General features: G+C 40.0%; 1 protein-coding gene across 6 annotated transcripts in view; it reads left to right on the plus strand.

The window, feature by feature from the left end:
- Window positions 1-23681, plus strand: part of sytl2a (synaptotagmin-like 2a) — a 127539-nt gene that overhangs the window by 11624 nt on the left and 92234 nt on the right. For all 6 annotated transcript variants that reach the window (XM_063053940.1, XM_063053939.1, XM_063053938.1 and 3 more), the window contains exons 3-4: window positions 22527-22586; window positions 22977-23419. In XM_063053940.1, the coding sequence (XP_062910010.1) occupies window positions 23319-23419 (101 nt within the window). In that variant the 5' untranslated portion in view covers window positions 22527-22586; window positions 22977-23318. The remainder of the gene's footprint in view (window positions 1-22526; window positions 22587-22976; window positions 23420-23681) is intronic.

A 23681-nucleotide genomic window follows, 5' to 3' on the forward strand; every position in this document is an offset into this window, starting at 1 on the left:
GGTTATTGTAAATGGTTTGAATTATTGGAACATATTGAAGCTAAGAATGTTTCCAATGGATTTTGGTACAAATTCATTTGAAATTAGAAGTGGTTTTGGAATCAGATTTTTCATAACGGATGACATTCAAGACTGGGATCTAAAAAAAATAACCAAATTAAAAATACTTTGTCTTACAAAGGGACATTATAAGATACTTAAATGTTTCCTCCAAAATAAATGAGGGAAAGCTGCTGTAAAATAAGAAGAAACCATTTCAATATGCACACCTGGCAAACCAGAGTGTGGGTTGCGGAGGGGTGAGGGAGTTTATGGGGGCTGCACTTTTTTTTTGCTTGCTTGCGTGCATGCACGCACATACAGATCTGTGCAAAAGTCTTGGGCACATATATAGCTCAGATGACTAAGGATTTTACTGAGTATTATATTTGTCAATGTGGAGCAGAGAGTTTGTAAATCTGGGATCAAAGAATGTTGGGAATGGTGAGGGTGAAGTGCAGCAGGAGGGGTGTTGGACAGCTGGCAGAGAAGGAGTGCCAAGGACAGGGCGGCCCGGGTGCAGACATACCCAGTGCTGAGACACCAGGCAAGGTCATTTGATTCCAAACAATAGGTTTATTGATCATTACAGAATGCATCTCTGGTGCTTCCCATTCCCTCCCCTCTCCCTTCCCCTTTTCCCAACTATGATTCCCCTCTCCCTGTTCACTTCCCACATGCAGTCCACAATATCATCACTCACATGTCATGAAACTTGTTTTTCTTTGTGGTAGCATACAGTACAATACGTAAAATTTTACACTGGTACCATGCAAAAGTCTTAGGCACCCTAGTCTTAGGCATGGTAGCACAGTGGTTAGCACAATGCTTTGCAGTACAGGCGACCCAGGTTCAATTCCTGCCACTGCCTGTACAGAGTTTGTACTTTCTTCCCGTCCCAGTGCTGGCTTCCTCCCATCAAAGATGTACTGGTTGGTAGGCTAATTGGTCACATGATTAGGCAAGGATCCGATTGGGAAATTTGCTGGCTGGCATGGCTTGAGGAGCGTACTCTGCACTGTGTGTTAATGAATAAATATTTGCCTAAACTTTTGCACAGTGCTGTGCAGAATGATACAGGCCCTTCTTGCCCAATGGGCCCACACCATCAGTTGTTCCCTCTAAGGTGTGCATTCGTGTGTGTATACATCTTTTGCTACTAGCACACAAAGGAATTTAAACTGCGGGCAAAAGGTTGTCACCCTCTCCCTCATTGGCATGTTAAGTATACTTCACAGTCATACTCACTCACATTTCCTTTTCTGGTTTGTGGTGCGAACAGTATTAACATCATGGAGTTTATGATGATTTGCCTGCAGATTTTAGAGCTGGCTTATTTGTACTGTTTTTATTGAAGAAATTATTCAGTGTGCACATGTCATTGTCATTGGGCAAAAAATTACACAGTACAAGATTTTTGTGCAGACTGATCATTACAAATTAGAGGGAACATTGTGCACCACCCAGTTACACCCATGTGACCAATTTAACTACTAACCCAAATTAAACTGGGATTTGGACCACAGAACTGTTTCAGGCAGAAGAATGACATTAACTGGTACAGCTTATTGTAAATATGTAACATTTTAGAACCATCTTGTTTGTAGTGGTGATGTAAAGTGATGAAGTCCTTTCCATAATTTTGCTACTAAGAGTGAGAACTCAACTTCAGGGCTTCGATAGTGGGACTATTGAGAACAGGAATTAAATACAGGTGATTTGCATGTTATGGCCATTTAGGTAATGGGAATTTGCCCTGATAAAATTCAATGTCAGGATTTATGTGAAATAAAAAAGTTAAAAAACATGGCTCGTGTTTCTGGATGCACACATAGATGATGTGTTATGATAAATCATGATACAGATTTTTTTCTCTGAGATTGCAATTCTCCTGTAATGCAGAGGTTGTTTGTGTAATTGTGATAATACTCAGTCAAAAAGTGGAAGATCTGCATCTGAATGGGGATTAACCACTTGATTGTAGTTTCAAAGAATTACTGGTAAATATGAATGGGAAGGGTATCTTTTAAGTACCAAATAGATGCTTCATTTACTGGTTGTTGTAGTTGTGCATTTTTAGTATAAACTCAAAAATGTCTCTGCTTTGTCAGCTATGACCTCATTTAGTTTAGAGTCAATATTCATGAATGAAAGATGTCCAACTAGCTTGTTTTTTTTCCGCCTCTGGTATCTGGTCTGATTGCAGTAAGGGATGGGTGAAAATGGGACATGAGAGTGAGACTGTGAGCATCTGCACATATAATACAAACAATAGGTTCTTCCCACAGTCTAGTCAACTGACTTGTGGAAGACACCTTTTGAACAATTGAGGAAGTGGATGATGGAGGTCTTGGTGTTTTTATGCCAAGTTAAAAATACTAATTATAAGTTGCATGTATTCATTGTCTGGTTAACATTTATGCTTTGTATGGTTACTCAAATGACCATACATTCACTGTAGATCAATTTTTATAATGTTATCAGCAATGACATGTGTTTAGGCCTTTAAAAATAAAGAACTTTTTCTTTTGGAATTTGAAGTTCGGTAATAATATCATTGAAAAACACCTTCCCTGTTTCATGAATATTGGCTTGAAATATTTTGCTTGATATCCTCAGATACATAGGGTATTATTAAGTGACGAGATGTCCCTAGACATTCCAGATATTATTGGGTTTGCCTTGCATCGAGTTCAATGCAACTACATCTGAATTTTAATTTGAGATCTGTAATACTATCCCATTGTTTCAGAGTCACTAGTCATATCTTCTTTAAGCTAAACAAATTAAGTTTGAGCTTTCTTTAATGTCTTCTGTTTTGAACACCGTTGACAACTTGCAGGAAGATCTCAATGACCATAGGTGGATTTCTTCCATCAGTAGTTTGCAAAGATCCGCTCTCTGTTGTCATCAATAAATCAAAATGTTGTCATCAATATGATTCTCCATGAAGGATTACACAAGGTGGTATTGAATAAAACAGTGATGGAGACTGCAGCAGCATGTAAAGGAAGGGAGGTAAAAATGAACAGAGAAGCTCTATCCCTCCTTGGTATCCCCACTTCACCACCTATCTGTATGTAAGTTTCAGTGGTCCCTGTTTACTGGGACAAGATTTGCAGTCAGTGGCTCTAGTTTAAATGACACTCATCAAGATGACTTTTTAAAAATATCTGCAGAGGAAGAATGAACATGAAGCATTAAGAATTAGGAGAAACAATGACTCTTTCAGCTTTTTGCACCTATCCTGCCATTCAGTAAGACCATGAATGATATTTTATGTCAATGCCAGTGTCATTATCCTATACTACACCACATTCTTAATACCCAGGCAAACTACTATACTTCAAGGTTGGCAAGAAGAGAGGGTGGTAGTTTCTTAGATTATTCAGTACTTAAACAGTTATTGAATTCATGCTCTCTGCATTATTGACTTGTAATCATATGCCTATTTATTGCAAGTCTTGTACAAACTTTAACCATGCTCTGATTATTCTTAATGACTAAGTTACAAGTATATAAAAGAAAAGGTCAGATAATATCCCAAACAAAAACAACAGGAATTCTGCAGATGCTGGAAATTCAAGCAACACACATCAAAGTTGCTGGTGAACGCAGCAGGCCAAGCAGCATCTATAGGAAGAGGTACAGTCGACGTTTCAGGCCGAGACCCTTCGTCCTGACGAAGGGTCTCGGCCTGAAATGTCGACTGTACCTCTTCCTATAGATGCTGCTTGGCCTGCTGCGTTCACCAGCAACTTTGATATGTGTTCCCAAACAAAACTTTGATTAGGTCCAGGGACAAACCATATTTTGAGGGCTTCCATGGTTTTACCTTACGTGAATATGCAAAAGGGAATACTTACTTACTGCTTGGCTTGGCTGCTTTAAATTCTACTTGAAACATAAACCATAAGGGTGTTATCAAATTAATTTGGAAACTGGCCCATTGTTTATTTGCATTTATTTTCCATCATCCTGCTTCCTCTTTTTTTAGTAAGGCATTTATTTCCATACTGGAGTATGAAAATAAGCAGCAAAATTGACTGTCAACCAGAAATATTAAATCCTTGAAATTGTAGAGTATGAAGTGACTTTTGTGACAAAAAGATGAAATCTGGAAGTTTCAGATCGATAGTTGCATTTGTCATTTTTAAACTGTGAAGGAGGAAGTCAGTACATGAATAAACAGACTGTTTTGATTATGGTAAACAGATATATCTGGATTTCGGTTCCTGTGAAATAAGCATATACACAGTATTGCACAAAAACTTCGGCACATGTAAAAAGGAATTCTGTAAAGCTAAGATGCTTTCAAAAATAACCAAGATTTTAAATATACAAAAATTACTATAAAGAGCAATAAACAGTAAGAAATCTAAATCAAATCAATGTTAGGTGTGGCCACCTCTTGCCTTTAAAACTGCAACAATTCTCTTAGGTACACTGTTGTGTAGTTTTATAAGAAAATGGCTGATGGTTGTTCCAAGCATCTTTGAGAACTTGCCACAGTTCTTCTGCATACTTTGGCTGCCTAACTTGTTTCTGTCTCTCCAGCTAATCCCAGACAGTCCCGCTGATGTTGATCGGAGCTCTGTGGAGGCCATACCATCTGAAACCATATAAAATAAAATCTAGGGTGCCTAAGACTTCCCCACAGTACTGTAAATGCCAGAAAGTTAGGAATAAGTACTTATCATCAAGAATGTTGGTAGGATTACACATTGATAATATAATAGCTGAGGCACTGTTGAGATTCAAAGTTCCCTCCCCTTTGTTAATATCAGAGCAAGTTTTGAAGATGAAATGAGTTAGGCAGCACAGAACTTTGGCTTGAATTTTTACTTCATCTTTCTAAGGCAACCACTAGGAGCTGGTGCACTGAAGTGTTCGCGATTAATGTCCTGCCTATTTCTGCATTTTCTCTTACTTTTCTGAATTCTAGGCCTGGATCTATCAACTTTCAAAGATCACGCCAAAAGCAGACGTGGCATGAATCATGATTCTGTTTATTTTGAGCATGAAGGTAGCTAAACTGAAATGAGATAATGAGCAGATGTTAGTGACATTAGGTACAAGCTAAGTAATGGTTATTTCATTGGGGCTAACTCCCCTGATCAGATTTGTATCTCAGATCTTTCATTTTCTCTGATGTGACCAGACAAAATCATCCAAAGTCTGCTTAGATTTTTGTGCTCAAGTTTCTAAATGGATTCCGAAATTTCTTAACTTGGGTGAGAAGTCATGAGCTGGTGGTTTAGTATCAACATTGATATGCTACTGGTGTGAAGCCTACAGATCACACATACTTTAACATTAGTTTGCTGGTTGATTTTGCAATTTTATAAACTTTTTCTAATATTATCCGTTGCTACTTTTGTTAAGATTATCTTTCCTAATGAGACCATACTTTCCATTGAAAAATCAAATCACTGAAAAGAATGAAACTGATGTTTCATTTACCATCAGAATTGGTTTATTATTACTGACATATGTCATGAATGTGTTTGTTTTGTGGCAACAGTGCACTGCAAGTCATAAAAATTACTAAGTTATGAAAAATAAATAGTGCAAAAACAAATATTGAGGTTTTGCTCATGGGCTCTAATTTCCCAATTATCTTATCCAATTCGCTATCATACCTATATTTAAGTTTATGATCCCAGTTTGATTTGAATTTGGTGCTTTCAAAATTTATATGGAATTCAGTTTAGTATGTGCCTATTCTTGATCATTTAAGTATAAATGCCGGCCCACCAACTGGAGAGTTGAGGGTTAAGGGTCGAAACACTCTGTGAAGGTTGGGAACCACCTGATGACATCTGCTCCTGGCTGAAGGCTACAATTACCTTATAAGGTATCTGGAGAATGCACCCTAACAGGTGTATGTAACAAGTAACATTAACATCATATGCACATGACCTGATCTAATATAGCCTACTCACAATATTCTATAATCATAACATAGAACATAGAATAGTACAGCACATTACAGGCCCTTCAGCCCACAATGTTGTGCCGCCCCTCAAACCCTGCCTCCCATATAAGCCCCCTCCTTAGATTCCTCCATATACCTGTCTAGTAGTCTCTTAAACTTCACTAGTGTATCTGCCTCCACCACTGACTCAGGCAGTGCATTCCACGCACCAACCACTCTCTGAGTAAAAAAACCTTCCTCTAATATCCCCCTTGAACTTCCCACCCCTTACCTTAAAGCCATGTCCTCTTGTATTCAGCAGTGGTGCCCTGGGGAAGAGGCGCTGGCTATCCAGTCTATCTATTCCTTTTATTATCTTGTACATCTCTATCATGTCTCCTCTCATCCTCCTTCTCTCCAAAGAGTAAGGGCCTAGCTCCCTTAATCTCTGATCATAATGCATACTCTCTAAACCAGGCAGCATCCTCGTAAATCTCCTCTGTACCCTTTCCAATGCTTCCACATCCTTCCTATAGTGAGGTGACCAGAACTGGACACAGCGCTCCAAGTGTGGCCTGACCAGAGTTTTATAGAGCTGTATCATTACATCGCGACTCTTAAACTCTATCCCTCGACTTATGAAAGCTAACACCCCATAAGCTTTCTTAACTACCCTATCCACCTGTGAGGCAACTTTCAGGGATCTGTGGACATGTACCCCGAGATCCCTCTGCTCCTCCACACTACCAAGTATCCCGCCATTTACTTTGTACTCGGCCTTGGAGTTTGTCCTTCCAAAGTGTACCACCTCACACTTCTCCAGGTTGAACTCCATCTGCCACTTCTCAGCCCACTTCTGCATCCTATCAATGTCTCTCTGCAATCTTTGACAATCCTCTACACTATCTACAACACCACCAACCTTTGTGTAGTCTGCAAACTTGCCAACCCACCCTTCTACCCCCACATCCAGGTCGTTAATAAAAATCACGAAAAGTAGAGGTCCCAGAACAGATCCTTGTGGGACACCACTAGTCACAATCCTCCAATCTGAATGTAGTCCCTCCACCACCACCCTCTGCCTTCTGCAGGCAAGCCAATTCTGAATCCACCTGGCCAAACTTCCCTGGATCCCATGCCTTCTAACATTCTGAATAAGCCTACCATGTGGAACCTTGTCAAATGCCTTACTAAAATCCATATAGATCACATCCACTGCACTACCCTCATCTATATGCTTGGTCACCTCCTCAAAGAACTCAGACCTTTTCTGATCTTCTCTCAGAACTTTTCACCCTCAAGATCTTCTTTCCAATTTTACTTCAGCATTCCATAGGAAGATGGAATCCTTCATCATTATTGAATTTTCATGGCAATCCTCTATTTTGATTATCTCTGTGGTGCAAGGGTTCCCCACCTTTTTTAAAATGCCATAGGCCTCTACTGTTAACCAAGGGGTGTGGACCCCAGGTGTGGACCCCTGCTCTGGTGGTATTAACTACTGTTAAAGAGAGAAAGTGATTATCATCATTACATTCTGACTTTGTTATCCTTACTTCCACCTTCAATGATACAGTTTTATTTTCTTCTGAGCTAAATTCCTTTCAAACGCTTATCTTAACATTGTTCTGATTAACACGACTTCCCCTCTTTCTTTCCTACTTAGTCAAAATATCAAATACTGTGACTATCCCACCTTTGATCAGCTATCACCCATGTCTGTAAAACCATTTTCATTTGTCTCTACTTATGGCATGAAATCACTTTGTATCTCTGTAATCTTGTTACAAATGCTTTATGTATTCTAATAAGGAGGTTTTAGTTTAAAATTGTTACTATTTTTACTACTTTGATCATATTTGCTATTACTAACATCTTTATCTCTTCCTGTTGAACTCTGTTATCACCCATGTGGCTGCATATTTTTTTAATGGTTTAAATGCCTCTCATCTGAAGCCAAAACCTGTGCACCTCCCTCAAACTTTAAATCTATGCTGAGAGGCATTTTTTTTTTGTTCCACTTCACTCTTACTTTGGTGTATACCAATCCAATAAAGTCAAGGAACAACACCTCTTCATCATCTGACTGGGTATATTACATCAAGACCCAACACTGAATTTAACAATTCAAGATTACTGGCATTTCCAGTTTGTGTCAGAAATGGCCAATTATATCAAAAAGTCATCAGATGTTGACTGAACTAGCCATATCTTTTGGGCTTTTTGCAACTGCAGTCTGTCTACCTAATTTTTCTTGCATGTTTTTCTTTAAGCTGACGTGAAGATGGATGAGCAGGGGTGTCAATCAAGAGAGAATTGATGGTTGGAGTCAATTACAAAGGTTTATGCCTTTGTGCGTGCACGGTTAAACATTGCATGGGAGACTATTCATGAAAAGGTAGAAGTGTGGGAGATGGTTTTTTTGATGATGGAATGTTGGGGAGCACCGAGGCTGTAAGGGATAATTAAGCACCCACCTTCCAAGAACTTATTTGGAGATTGTATTGGGAAGAAGAGAAAAAGGGAGAAGAAATCAATGTCATCAAATAGGTGAGGGGTGTGGTGGCATTGTCGCTAAGTCCAAATCTGGAACTCAAGGTTCAACAACGCAACATAACAGCTTTTTTCCTATTGCCTGGAGCACAAACTAATCTGAAAACCCCTAATTCTACTTCAAACTATATTTTCCTCAAATTGCACTGATGTCATATTTATTTTATTGTGTTATTGAAGTTGCATGTAACTTATTAAAGGTATTTCAATAAGTTATATGTAACTTAAATAACACAATAAAATAACGAATTTGCAGAGTTTATTCAAGTTATGAACAAGTTGTCATATAGCTTAGTTTACGTTAACTTCTGTAACGAAGCCAATGGGCCTTCAATGCGCATTAACAATGCTCTCCCTTTTTGTCATGAATTCCCATCTCCCCCTCCCCTCCCCTGCCCCAATAAATCCACTTCATAATTTGCATATGGAAACTTAGGAATTCTGAGCTAAGAGAAAAAGTCATTGAGTTGTGAAGCAGAATCATTTGACCTAGGTTAATTCTGCTTGCTAGCATTGTTAAGTAAAGCATCATCTCGAGCCACATTTAGCAGAAGGGCAGCCAGTACATAAAATCTAAGCTTTAAGTGAAATAATTGTCTTGATCTGATTTAATGTTATCCAGCCTTATGACTGCTAAAGTAGGAGGATTTTTCCCCCAAGATTAACATAACTTAATCAACTTTAACTTTTGCATATGGAGTGCTTGATGTAGATTGTCTTGATTATATTTATACAATTTATTAAATGTTGTGGTATTTTCACATGCATGTAATCCTTTCCATGTGACATTAATGACATTTATGCATTTCTTGCAAATAATAACTTGCCATTTTCTTACAAAAGAAAAGCTTTAATTTTTTAATACTACTTTGGCAGCTTTTATTGTGATGGACACTTGTTAAAGACATCTGCTGCCAGCGTTTCTGAAATGGCTTTGGTGTTTTTCAACAATGGAGAGAGGGGGGTAAAATACTGACTCCTGATCATACTCCAGTGTTGTTTTTGCTGCAAAATTTCTGCATGTTGACATCGTGAGAATGGGATTTGATTGTAAACTGTAAGTGCTGACTTGATAGCTGATATAGGAAGAATGCTCCTGTCACCTTTTAGAATGATACTTGGTGAGAACAGAGTCAGACTGGTGGGGAAAAATGTATCTACGTATATGGTTTGGGGCAAGATTCTTGTGGGTTTTCTTGCTTAATACTCTATTGTTTCCCAATTTCATTCTTCGCTAGTTTAACAATGCATTTTTTAAAGAGCAAAAATTAAGTGAATTCTTTTGCATGACTTTGGGCACAGTCATTGTTGTAGATAATTGGATTTTTTTAATTGAAATTATTCCATTCAGATAGCAAACATCCTTCTTGAAGTTTATACACCTGTTAAAATTATAGACACTCCTTGTTTTACAACAATTATTTAAATCAAGCCTTCATGAAGATGGCAGAATTTCAACTCCTTTAGCCTCCTAAAGATTATAAATACTTAAGCTGTACTAATTATCAGGCACACACCACATCACAGGACAGCCGCCTATAAAACTAGGCTGCTTTGCAAAGTGTAATCCTGCAGGAAATTTTGCTTTTACAGCAAGCTATGCTGATTACCAAATTATTCCAAGGGAAGCTATAGTAACCGCTGAATTACAGTATATAATGTATCTGTAATAGGATGTCTTGGAGAGTGAAAATATAATCACATAAATCTCATAAACTTTTGTTTGATAGCTTTTTTGTGTATAATAATGTGGCAGGGATGTTTTCTGTCATTTACTGCATTAAAAATGTAGTTTTAGAGAGAGAGATTGTTCCTTTTATCTATGTTTTATACTTTGAAAAGTTTGATTTTACTTTGAATTGATCTTTGGGCAAGAACTTAAGTGTTTGAAAGAACTTTATGGGTGTAATTTATGAAATATTTTGATTACTCATCAAAGATTACATTGTCTCCTCCTAAATTGTCAACAAGTTGTTTAAATATTTACACAATTAAAATGCCTGGCATTTTAAATTCCACAAATGTTTGCAGTTAAATAAGTCTGTGGCCAGATTGAATTTTATTCAATCTGTAAAACTTCACAGGAATATTCTAGTAATAGTTAACTTGTATCATAACCTTCTACTTGGACTGCTGCCCATCATCAGGACTGAATAGAAACATTCCCTCACTCATGTAAACAGGAACAGTTTTCCATCATTTTTATACCAAAGCTGAGTGCATTACTGAGAAATTCTGTTGGCTCTGCATTAATGTTAACTAGTGTTTTCTGGAAACTAGAAGAGAAACAATAAGGAATTTTATTTTGTCTAGTCCTACAAGGTTGAAATGCATTATTGACCGAGATCAAGGGCTGAGACTTGGTTGGAAATCAAAAAAGTGGCGAGATCAGTGTGGAGTCCTTCATTCAGTGTGTGCATTCGAGTTAGTCAGTGGTGTGTTGAAGTTGTTGATGAAATGATGATGGGGATAGTGACAAAATGATTAAAATGCGTATGATATCTAGTGGAGTTCCTGTTCATTACTGTACTATGAGGATCAAATTATCCCAGAAATTAACAATAGTATCTGTGTGCATTGCAACGGAAATGATGTAATGTGATGTGTATCTGATGTTGATATTGTGTCATATGCACCAAGTGTAATTGGTCAGGAAATGGCATGAAATAGCTCAGGGCACGGTCATCACTTGCATTTCACTCAGTAATTGGTATATTTTCAATCGGGCAACACAAAACTAAACAGCATCTTGTAAATCCAACTTATAAACTTTAAAATCATTTGAGCATCCAATTTCTCATCCAGGCAGCGTACGATGTGCTTCCAAGCCCATCAAACCAGCACACATGGGGCAAGGCAGAGTCATCTGCGTGCCCACTATGCTCCAAGCAGGGAACCCTGGAGCACATGCTCAGCGGCTGTGCAAGGGCACTTGGTGAGGGATAGTACCGATGGAGGCATGATCAGGTCCTGAAGACCATCGCTGAAGCCGTCAGCGCGGGAGTTGAGTGGGCGAAGCGGTCCCAACCCTCCAAGCAGACCATTGCCTTTGTCAGAGCTGGGGAGCAGCCAATACCTGCCAAAAGAACATCTGCAGGCATTCTGACCTCTGCAAGGGACTGGCAGCTGTTGGTGGACCTCGAAGGGCAGCTGAAGTTTCCCAACCATATCGCAGCCACCACCCTGCGACCAGACATTGTCCTAGTGTCTGAGTCTATTAAGCAAGTGGTGCTGCTGGAGCTGACGGTCCCATGGGAAGATAGCTTGGAAGAGGCCTTTGAAAGGAAACTCTCCAAGTACGCAGGACTGGTCAGCAACTGTCAGCAGGCTGGATGGAGAGCGAGGTGTCTCCCAGTGGAGGTTGGTTGTAGGAGATTCGTAGCCCGTTCTTTAGTTAGAGCCTTCAGCATTTTGGGCATCGAGGGAGAGAGGAAGAGCAGAGCCATCCGCAGTACCACCGATGCAGCAGAGAGGGCCTCAAGATGGCTGTGGCTCAAAAGAGGGGAGCCATGGAGTCATAAGTAGCTAGCCATCTGGACACAAGCTGGGGTCTGATCAGCCCCGGCTGGGTCACCTGGAGGAGGTTGTATGATGTTGAAAGACCCGAAACACCCGATGATTCCAGGAACATCACTGAAGATGTGTCCAGAAGCATCAATAGATGTATGTACACAGGGAATGATCTTTCATCAGAACTTGATGCATTTTCAAACATTTTTGCATCTTAAGAAGTGCAGACTCTTAAAGTGGGTTGGGAAGGGAAGAAAGTTTAAAATAAAATCAAGAGATGAAATTGCATAGTAGATAATTGAGCAAGTAAAAAGGAAAATGGTATGGGGGAACAATGGCACTGAACAACTGGACATTGAAAATGCTAACTTCCCAAAAAAAGAGGATGGTATAATATTGAACTTTGCGTTGATTCCAGTCAAAAGGGAGATGCAATTGCTCAAGTTCTTGTTAAGTTTACTGAGCCATTGTAGGAGAGTAGGTCTGAATGACGTAGAGGACCAAATTGGAAAACAAAGCCCAGATGAAGGATGAGACAGATGTTCCAAAACCAACTGTTCAATATTGAATAAGTGGCATTATGAGCAGCTTTCATCTGAAATCAGACATGAAAAGTTTGGGTGCCCTTAGAAACCCCAATTCCAATAACAATACAATCAGGCTGAGATGGTCAGCCTCCAGCTGTCATTTTCCTTTGTGCGAAGCATGAATCCTTCCAGTGGAGATGCTTTTCCCATGCTTTCAACTGAATTTAATGCTTCCTGCTGCCATGCCAGTGAATCATGTTTTGTTGTTAAAGCTGGTAACTTGTGACTCACCTCACTAATTCAGCATGTATGCATGTTGCTTAATTGCCTGCAACTACCTGTAAATAGATGTGGCAGAGCCTTGATCTGTTGGTTTTGGAATGGCCTGGTTCTGTCTATTGCAAAGTCCTCACATGGCTTGGTGTATAAGTAGTATTTTAGTAGCTTCACCAAGTTGGCACATTGCCATCGAGTCGGCTTAGTGCAGCTCCTAGTATGCTTTTCTAGATTCAGCTGCAGGTGGTCCTCATGTCTGAAGATACTGTGGAGTGAAGGATTTGGTAGAAGGTTGCAGATTGTGGTTCATATCAATTCTGGTTCTGTTGGTATACCTCTGTGCCTATTTTAAATACTATTTTACAACTACTAAATCTATTCCCAATCTTTCCCATTCACACATTGATAATGTTACCCAACATGTACAACGTCTTCATCTCCAATACCACTTGGACCGTAGGGCAGTTACTGTCCCACTGTTGTCACAAATAGTGTCAAAACAGGTTGTATGTACAGTGGGTTCTGGTTAATTGGGACATATCGGGGCCAGTACATTTTTTGCTCAATTAATCGGCTGTCCCAATTAGCCGAAGTTCCATTGGAATAGTTAAAAAGTTATAAAAAAGACTAACTACTGTTTCAGTGTGTTATGTATTCTTATAGATTTTGACCCTTATGCTTGCTGTCATGTTTCCTGTGTGCTGTGTACTGAACATAATGTGAGAGGGCATTTTAGATAGGTGACGTACAGGCAAAATAAACAGTGCATGTTTGTTCCTCACCTCTCGGTCTCTTGGGTGTGTTATTCACAGCCCCCTGCATTCCCAGAACCAGAAACATAACAACTAGCGATGAGGTGACAATTTCTCATGCAATATTTATTGTTTTGTTCCCTTCGGCAAGAAATGTCAGTGCGCAGTGCTGGTGGTGTAATGTGTGTGAGTGAAAAGAAAACAGCCGCAGCAAGTGTGGTGAGTGAAGAATCCAAAGCGAACGCAATAGCCAAATAAAACATAAGAGAAGGGGGAGAGGGACGGATAAGACTAGTTAACCTTTCCGAATTGTAATTGTGTTTGAAAAATGGCGACAATGTTTAGAAGTATGGGGTCGTATGACAAAACGATGGAGCAGTGGAGTTCATATACTGAAAGATTTGAATATTTTGTACTGGCAAATCAAATTTCAGATAATATTCATGCTCCAACTTTTCTGACTGTGATGGTTACAGAAACATTTAATTTATTACACAGTCCAGTGCAACCTGCTAAGTCTGTCGATCAGCCAGATGAGGACAGAATTTCTTAAAAGGAATCAAGAGGAAGTTGAGTCTATTTCACATTTTGTGGCGATACTGAAGCAATTGTCCGAACTGATTTTGGGCAGTTGCTGAATGACATGTTATGTAATAGACTCGTATATGGCCTGCAGAGTGAGGCAATTCAAAAACATTTGCTAACATTTCAGAAGAAAGACTAACATTACAGAAGGCAATTGAGATTAATACATCTACGGAGATGGTAGCTAAAGAAGCAGACCTACTAAGTGCACTTTCCCAAGTTCATAAAGTTTCTACTGATTTTAAGAATAAGATGCCTATTGGCAAACAATGTTACCATTGTGTCAAAACTGGGCATTCTTCAAAAAAATGCTGGTATAAGGATTTAGATTGCCCAGTTTGTATTGGATGTGCCTGTAAAAGTGAAAAGACACTGTCTATCCAGAACACTGTAATAAAGAAGAATGATGTTTGGAAAAATGAAATATGAACAAGATGGAGCATACTGAAGATGGACTTAGTGACTCCCAGTCTGGTTGAAGAAGCTTTGAATGTTTTGTCTGTTTCAGAACACAAAGACGATTATTGGTTGACCCTGCAGTCGGATTGGGCCACAGTGAGGATGCACGTGGACTGGGATCTGCAGTATTGCTAGTGTCAGAGTTAGTTCACAAGGAGAAATAACAGCATTTTACACTAGAAGGGGAAGGTTGACTTCAAAGACTTGTACTGTTGAGGTTGTTCCAGTGAGGAGAGCAATGGAGATTAATGAACAAATAAACGCCCACTGTACATTGTTAAAGGTAGTTACCCAATGGTTCTGGACCCTGTGGCTGAAGCTGCTCAAACTCAACTGGCACATTGACTGATAGGAGCACTGGTCTTCAAGAGGTATTGAAGAAAGATGCAGAAGTATTTGATGGAAAACCGGGAACCACTGTTAAGCCCAACAAAACACTCAAATGCCTCAGGCCATATTCCCTCAAACTGAAAGTAAAGGATGAATTGGAAAAACTGGTCCAGAGTCAGGTATTGGAACCAGTGTGTGCAAGTAAATGGGCAACTCTAGTGATTCCTGCCTTAAAGAGGATGGGTCTTTTTGGCTTTGTGGAGACTTCAAAGTGACCATTAAACCAATTCTTACAGCTGAGCAATATCCTCCTCCCCTCATTATTGGTCTTTTCGCAGGATTGGCCAGAGGACAGGCATTTAGCATGATTGACTTGTGTCTAACATACTTACAGATTCATGTGGAACCACAGTAACAGAAACTGTTGACAATAGTGAGGAACGTTCAGCTACCAAACGCTTCTGTTTGGTATCCCCTTGGCTTCTGCACTTATTCAGTAAGTGATGGACCAGATCCTGAGGGGTTTGACAGAGGAACAATGCTATTTGGATGACTTGCTCATTACTGGGAAAACTGGGCGTGAGCTCCTACAAAACTTGGATGCTGCACTACAAGGACTCAAGCAATGTGGGCTAAGGGTCCGGGCGGATAAGTGTGAGCTCTATCAAACTTTGATTAAAGGATCATCGCTTCTTGACTTCAATCTTTCATCCACATGTAGGCTTTTCTAACCTGGCTGCTAGTCAAATGCAATGTTGGGCTTTGTTTCAATCTGCACATCGGTACAATATAAAGTACAGGCGGTCCAAGCACCATTGGAATGCTAGTACACTATCCAGAATTCCCTTAGTTGTTACAACTCCTGGGCCATCCCCGAAAAAGATCTTTTACTTCAAGGAAGCATATACAGCTCTAATTAATTGTGGTGCAAGTCCAGAAGCACACGTGTACTGACCCTGTTTGAATTAAAGGATGTTGCCTGGATTGGGGAACATGCCTTATGAGAATAGTTCGAGTGAACTTGGCCTTTTCCCCTTAGAGGGACGGAGGATGAGAGGTGACCTGATAGAGGTGTATAAGATGATGAGAGGCATTGATTGGATGGTCAGAGGCTTTTTCCCAGGGCTGAAATAGCTAACACAAGAGGGCATAGTTTTAAGGTGCTTGGAAGTAGGTACACAGGAGATTTCAGGGGCAAGTTTTTTACGTGGAGGGTAGTGAGTGTGTGGAATGGGCTGCCGGCGATGGTGGTGGAGGTGGATACGATGGGATCTTTTAAGACACTCCTGGAGAGGTACATGGAGCTTAGAAAAATAGAGGGTTATGGGTAACCCTAGGTAATTTCTAAAGTAAGTACATGCTTGGCACAGCATGTTGGGTCAAAGGGCTTGTATTGTGCTGTAAGTTTTCTATGTCTCTATGTAAAGTGGTAACTCACGAATGGAAAGGAGAGCCAACCATAGAACTGAAACCTTACCAAGCTCGGTGGGAGGTGGTCACATTCCAAGCTGGATGTTTCCAACTGGATTACTGTGTTGTCATTCCTCCATCACTAAGAAGCCAGAGTTGGAGTATCGTGTGCAGTTTTGGTCTCCAAATTTGAGGAAGGACATTCTTGCTATTGAGGGAGTGCAACGTAGGTTTACAAGGTTAATTCCCGGCATGGCAGGACTGTCATATGTTGAAAGATTGGAGCGACTGGGCTCGTATACACTTGAATTTAGAAGGATGAGAGGGGATCTGGTTGAAACATATAAGATTATTAAGGGATTGGACACTCTGGAGGCAGGAAGCATGTTCCCGCTGATGAGTGAGTCCAGAACCAGAGGCCACAGTTTAAGAATAAGGGGTAGGCCATTTAGAACGGAGTTGAGGAAAAACTTTTTCACCCAGAGACTGGTGGATATGTTGAATGCTCTGCCCCTGATGGCAGTGGAGGCCAAGTCTCTGGATGCTTTCAAGAAAGAGATGGATAGAGCTCTTAAAGATAGCGGAATCAAAGGTTATAGGGATAAGGAAGGAACTGGATACTGATTATGGATGATCAGCGATGGTCACAGTGAATGGTGGTGCTGGCTCGAAGGGCCAAGTGGCCTACTCCTGCACCTATTGTCTATGAGAGCTGGATGAGCTACGTGTAGAACACTGGCATAGTGCACTCGAAAGTAATCTTACGCAACTATTTCTGGTCACCATTTCTGGATGTAACCATTGAAGAGAAGGCCAAAGCATGCCCACATTGTCAGCGAGTGAGAAATGTTCCTCAGCTTGTTCCTTTGCATCCATGGGAATGGCCTGAAGAACCATGCAGAGGATTCGCGTAGATTCTGCAGGACCTGTAGAAGGACACATGTTCTTAGTTGTAGTGGACGCACACAGCAAATGGCCCGATATTGCCATCGCGAAGTGCACTACATCTGAGAATTGCACTGAGGTGCTACGTTCCATCTTTATCCGTTTTGGGCTTCCTCAATAGGTTGTAAGTGACAACGGCCCACAGCTCCTGTCTGAAGAGTTTAAGGCATTGATGGAAGCTAATGGTATTCAGCACGTCAAGTCAGCACCATATCATCCAGCCACCAATGGCCTTGCCGAACGATTCATACAAACACTGAAGCCCTCAAGACTTCAGTGGAAGGTGGAACCCTCAACCAGTGTCTCAGTACTTTCTTGCAGACAAACCACAACGCAGCTCATGCCACCACCAAAATGGCTCCAGCCAATGCACTGTTAAAAGACAGCTTCACATCCAGCTTATCCTGCTTTGACCCCAAAACACAGAACAGATTGTACTAAGTGAATAGAAAAGCCAAGCAGAGAAACGTGTCAAAGTGAAGTACAAAGTTTCACAGCAAGAGAGAGAGTAATTGCCTGGAACTACATCTCTGGAACAAAGTGGATACCTGTGATAGTGGTGGCACAAACTGTTGTACAGAGTGAAAACTAGTAATACAACATCCAGAGAAGGCATGTTGATCAGCTGTTGCCCTCTTCTCGAGGCTACTGAAAACCAACACACTCAAATTTCTGGAGGCAAGGGTTTGGCCGGAAACGTTGACTATACTTCTTTCCAAACATGCTGCCTGGCCTGCTGAGTTCCTCCAGTATTTTGTGTGTGTTGCTTGGATTTCTAGCATCTGCAGATTTTCTCTTGTTTACAAACTGACCGATCCAGTCTTAAATGTAGAGATGGAATGGGATTCTGAGACAATGACTGCAGAATCTCTAGTAAGATCAAATGACACAGTCAGTGCTCCCCCATCACCTGTGCTTTCTGAGGTGTCACCTACTGAGAATGCAGTTCCCAAGCCAAGATCTAGACATACAGTACCAAGAGATAAACTGGCTTTGGTGTCACCCCCATGTTGCTGGTACTCTCACAGGCACAGGCGGTCTCCAGACAGATTGAATTTCTAGTTTGCTGTCTAAACCTCAGCACATGGGGTAGAATAATCTAGGAAAGCCTGGAATGGATGCAATCTGGTGAAATGTTTGTTGCATTAGTATATATATGTCTTCTAAATAAGCAGACCAAAACCGAAAGCATTAATCGGAATGAGATCTTTTCAAAGTCCTGTATATTCTTAGCAAGAAGACTTATTCTTCTTCTGCACACACCCACCCCAGCTTTGCAAAAAGGAAAATATTCAATCGTCACCTAATTGCAAGGTGTACCTGAATATTAAATGTTTCCTGTAAGAGGACACCAAGTCCCTCTCAACACTAACATTTAATAGAAACATAGAAACATAGGAAATAGGTGCAAGAGTAGGCCCTTTGGCCCTTCGAGCCTGCACCGCTATTACAGTATGATCATGGCTGATCATCCAACTCAGAACCCTGTACCTGCCTTCTCTCCATACCCCCTGATCCCTTTAGCCACAAGGGCCATATCGAACTCCCTCTTAAATATACCCATTGAACTGGCCTCAACTGTTTCCTGTGGCAGAGAATTCCACAGATTCACCACTCTCTGTGTGAAGAAGTTTTTCCTCATCTTGGTCCTAAAAGGCTTCCCCTTTATCCTCAAACTGTGGCCCCTCGTTCTGGACTTCCCCAACATCGGGAACAATCTTCCTGCATCTAGCATGTCCAATCCCTTTAGGATTTTATACGTTTCAATAAGATCCCCCCTCAATCTTCTAAATTCCAACGAATATAAGCCTATTCGATCCAGTCTTTCATCATATGAAAGTCCTGCCATCCCAGGAATCAATCTGGTGAACCTTCTTTGTACTCCCTCTATGGCAAAGATGTCTTTCCTCAGATTAGGGGACCAAAACTGCACACAATACTCCAGGTGTGGTCTCACCAAGGCCTTGTACAACTGCAGTAGTACCTCCCTGCTCCTGTACTCAAATCCTCTTGCTGTGAATGCCAGCATGCCATTCGCCTCTTTCACCGCCTGCTGTACCTGCATGCCCACTTCCAATGACTGGTGTATAATGACACCCAGGTCTTGTTGCACCTCCCCTTTTCCTAATCGGCCACTATTCAGATAATAATCTGTTTTCCTGTTTTTGCCACCAAAGTGGATAACCTCACATTTATCCACATTAAATTGCATCTGCCATGAATTTGCCCACTAACCTAACCTATCCAAGTCACCCTGCATCCTCTTAGCATCCTCCTCACAGCTAACACTACCGCCCAGCTTCGTATCATCCGCAAACTTGGAGATGCTGCATTTAATTCCCTCATCCAAGTCATTAATATATATTGTAAACAACTGGGGTCCCAGCACTGAGCCTTGCGGTACCCCACTAGTCACTGCCTGCCATTCTGAAAAGGTCCTGTTTATTTCCACTCTTTGCTTCCTGTCTCCCAACCAATTCTCTATCCACATGAATACCATACCCTCAATACCATGTGCTTTAAGTTTACACACTAATCTCCTGTGTGGGACTTTGTCAAAAGCCTTTTGAAAATCCAAATATACCACATTCACTGGTTCTCCCCTATCCACTCTACTAGTTACATCCTCAAAAAATTCTATGAGATTCGTCAGACATGATTTTCCTTTCACAAATCCATGCCGACTTTGTGCGATGATTTCACCGCTTTCCAAATATGCTGTTATCACATCTTTGATAACTGACTGTGGCAGTTTCCCCACCACCGACGTTAGGCTAACCGGTCTATAATTCCCCGGTTTCTCTCTCCCTTTTTTTAAAAAGTGGGGTTACATTAGCCACCCTCCAATCCTCAGGAACTAGTCCAGAATCTAAAGAGTTTTGAAAAATTATCACTAATGCATCCACTATTTCTTGGGCTACTTCCTTAAGCACTCTGGGATGCAGACCATCTGGCCCTGGGGATTTATCTGCCTTTAATCCCTTCAATTTACCTAACACCACTTCCCTACTAACATGTATTTCCCTCAGTTCCTCCATCTCACGAGACCCTCTGTCCCCTACTATTTCTGGAAGATTATTTATGTCCTCCTTAGTGAAGACAGAACCAAAGCAGTTATTCAATTGGTCTGCCATATCTTTGTTCCCCATAATCAATTCACCTGTTTCTGTCTGTAAGGGACCTACATTTGTCTTAACCAATCTTTTTCTTTTCACATATCTATAAAAGCTTTTACAGTCAGTTTTTATGTTCCTTGCCAGTTTTCTCTCATAATCTTTTTTTCCCTTTCCTAATTAAGCCATTTGTCCTCCTCTGCTGGACTCTGAATTTCTCCCAGTCCTCAGGTGAGCTAATAATGTTACACAATTAAAAAATAAGTACTTTTCTACTCCTATCAAAGTAGACATTCTCACTATTCCCCTTCATTTACATATCTGCCAATATTTCATCGATTCACTTAACGTGTCTATAAGCCTGTGTCTTTTTCTGCTTTGCCACTTAATTTAATATAGTCCAGACAGTGATGATCCATCCTGAGCTTAGCAATGCAGCACTGTTCTTCAGTAAACCAGTAGGAGTGGGCTGAGATTGGTGAGTGGCCAGAGGTAGCTCCTTGTAGATGTGCAAATAACTTCCAATTAAAGAAGATGGTAGGTAACCGCGGTTATGGCAGTGACCACCAGCAGGACCCCAGAGAATCTGTCCATAGCTTGTCAATTGCAAAAGCCCCAGTATTAATCCTGGACACTAATATTTGTACTACTTTTCCTCCCTGTTAACCTACCTTCTAACTATGTCAATATATTGCCATTATCTCCAAGGCACATAGTTTGTACTTCGATCTTTTTAATGTGCTACCTTATCCTATAGCAAATACAGTATACTACAACCACTGGTTCCACTTTATATAGCTAGTTACATTGTCAAGTATTTTGAACAAACTCTTAGTGCAATTTTCCTTTATCTGAAATAGGTTTGGCTCAACCTAATACCATTGTGATTTTTTCTAAGTATTCTGTTATTTTTAATAATCATTGCTTTTTCAGTTTGCTTTCAATTCATCAGAATTTAGGACATTTTGGAAAATAGCCAGCACTATCCACTTTCTAGGCCACTGCCTTGAGAACTATAGCATGCAGAGAGTGGGGTTCAATGACTTTGTCCATCCTTAGTTTACTCAGTACTTTTCCCTCTATTGATACTTATTGATACTCTATTGATTCCTCTTTCTCTTACCCTTTTGATTGCTTAGTGATTTTATTACAATTTAATTTTGTTACACTTCACTTTATCTGTGAAGATGATACAATATTCTCCTTTAACGACACAATGGAATTGCTGGTGGCAATTTATATAACGTGAGGAAAAATAATCAGGAGCTTTATTGGTCCCAGAACCTCTCATTTTCCCTGTTTGCTGAGTCACTGGAGTTTGTTCCTGCATTTTATTATTTTGGGAGGAGACATTTTAGTTCTTTTCGGAGGGAGTTCATGCTACAATGGCTTTCCTGGGGTGCCATTGATTTCTGCCTTCTGGGAGTCAATAGACCAGCCAGTAAGCTACAGATTGGGTTTTACTGGAGAGGTTTGTGGTTGTTCACAGGTTTGGAACTCTGTCATATGTGCAAGGTCTGAATTTTTGGCTGCTCCACACTGGTGGTTTTCATGACTACACTTCAACCAAGGACTTGTTGCAGACTCTTAGTGTAGTTAAGGTGTATTCTCAGCACTTGTGCAGGAGAATCTGCTGTCTCTGTCAGAAAAATTTATGCCAGGACAGTCCTACACAGGAAGACAACCTCATTGATAAGAATGGTTCAAGAGGCAAGAGGGATTACAATTTTTAATTTAATTGTTTAATTTTTTTCTTAATTGGCAGTATTCCTTAGCATATTTTAAAGCTAAATTATTTAAAAAATATTAGGTACAGGTTGACCTTCACTAATCCATCACCACTGGGACCTAAGGAGTGCCAGATTAGTGAAAATGCTGAATTTACAGAAGGATTACATTAAGCATAATCAATGCCGGATTATCGAAGGGACCGGATTACAGGTAGTCAGATTAGTGAAGGTCGATCTGAATTTTGAATTATTTTTTTACTTTCAGTAGCTTTTTAACTGTTTTCGAATGCTGCAGATATTTGCCATGCAGTTGTATTCAGATTTTGACAACTTTGACATTGGCTTATCTCAATTTTAATATTTGAATGTCTCTACCATAGCTCATCAGGTGTCACCAGGATCCAAAGGAGGAACAAGATTTCAACTAACATCCATACCAGGTAAGCATGGGTATTTGGTGTGATTTCCTACATTGAGTCCTGTCTGTGAAGATTTCTACTTCCTTTTACCCCCATGTTTATTGCTTGGACTTTGTGATAGCCACAGTTGACTGAGTCTTTGAGTTATTTACTTGGTTGTTTTATTTAGATAATTGCATGTGGGACAGAGAGAATTAAATTGGTAATTTAAATTGGACAAATAATTAAGTAGTTATTTTTTAAAAAATCAATGATTTATTTAGTTAAGTATGGTAGGAATATTATGAAATTTACAGTACATTGTTGAATTTTCTTTTGGGAAAATATCTTTGAACTTCAATTTAAATGAGTAACTTTTAGATCATTAAAACACTTGTCTAAGTGGTAACACCTGTACCGTTTCTGTTTCAGAGTCTGTTGAATGTTATCTGGAACATCCAGGTGCAGGTTGCACAGAAGAAACTGCATCGTTGTGAACCTGTGCCTGAAGCAATAAAAAAAGGAAGAAGTTATTTTTGCATATGATTTTTGATGTTCAAGAAAACGAAGTAGAATAACATTACCTTGTAAAGATTTAGAAACTATTCTGTCACCTGCAGTTTACAGAGGGCCAAGCTACAATATTAGTAGAGAAAGAATCAAGAATCAAGAATCAAGAAAAGAATCAAGACCTCTCTTCAATGCCATAGAATCTATAACGGAAATAAAATTTGAAATTTTACATTTACCAAGTAATCTGATTGAGCTGGAAAGATGATTGATCTAAGTCACCTAACGGAGGAAGAGCAGACAAAAATCTTGAGGGTGCTGCAAAGAGATGCAGAGTTGAGAAAAGTGGAAGAAACAAGAATACGGTAAGATCTTTTAAATGTACATTTGCTTACTGATATATTGATTTATAAAATATATGAAATAACATTTAATAGGAACATGTATCAGGTTTGTGGATTTCATGGTGTTCAGAGGAAAAAGGTGCAATCTGAAGTATTTTTGAAAAGTTTGTTAAGGGTCTACATTCACAGAAAGCAGTGGGAGTTTAACTTTAAAGTCTGATATAGTTTGTTTTTAACGTAATGAAACTGCAGACAAAGGAAATTTGCAATAGTGATTGAAATA

Source organism: Mobula hypostoma, chromosome 7 (genome assembly GCF_963921235.1).
Source record: "Mobula hypostoma chromosome 7, sMobHyp1.1, whole genome shotgun sequence".
In the NCBI taxonomy this organism is placed as follows: domain Eukaryota; kingdom Metazoa; phylum Chordata; class Chondrichthyes; order Myliobatiformes; family Myliobatidae; genus Mobula; species Mobula hypostoma.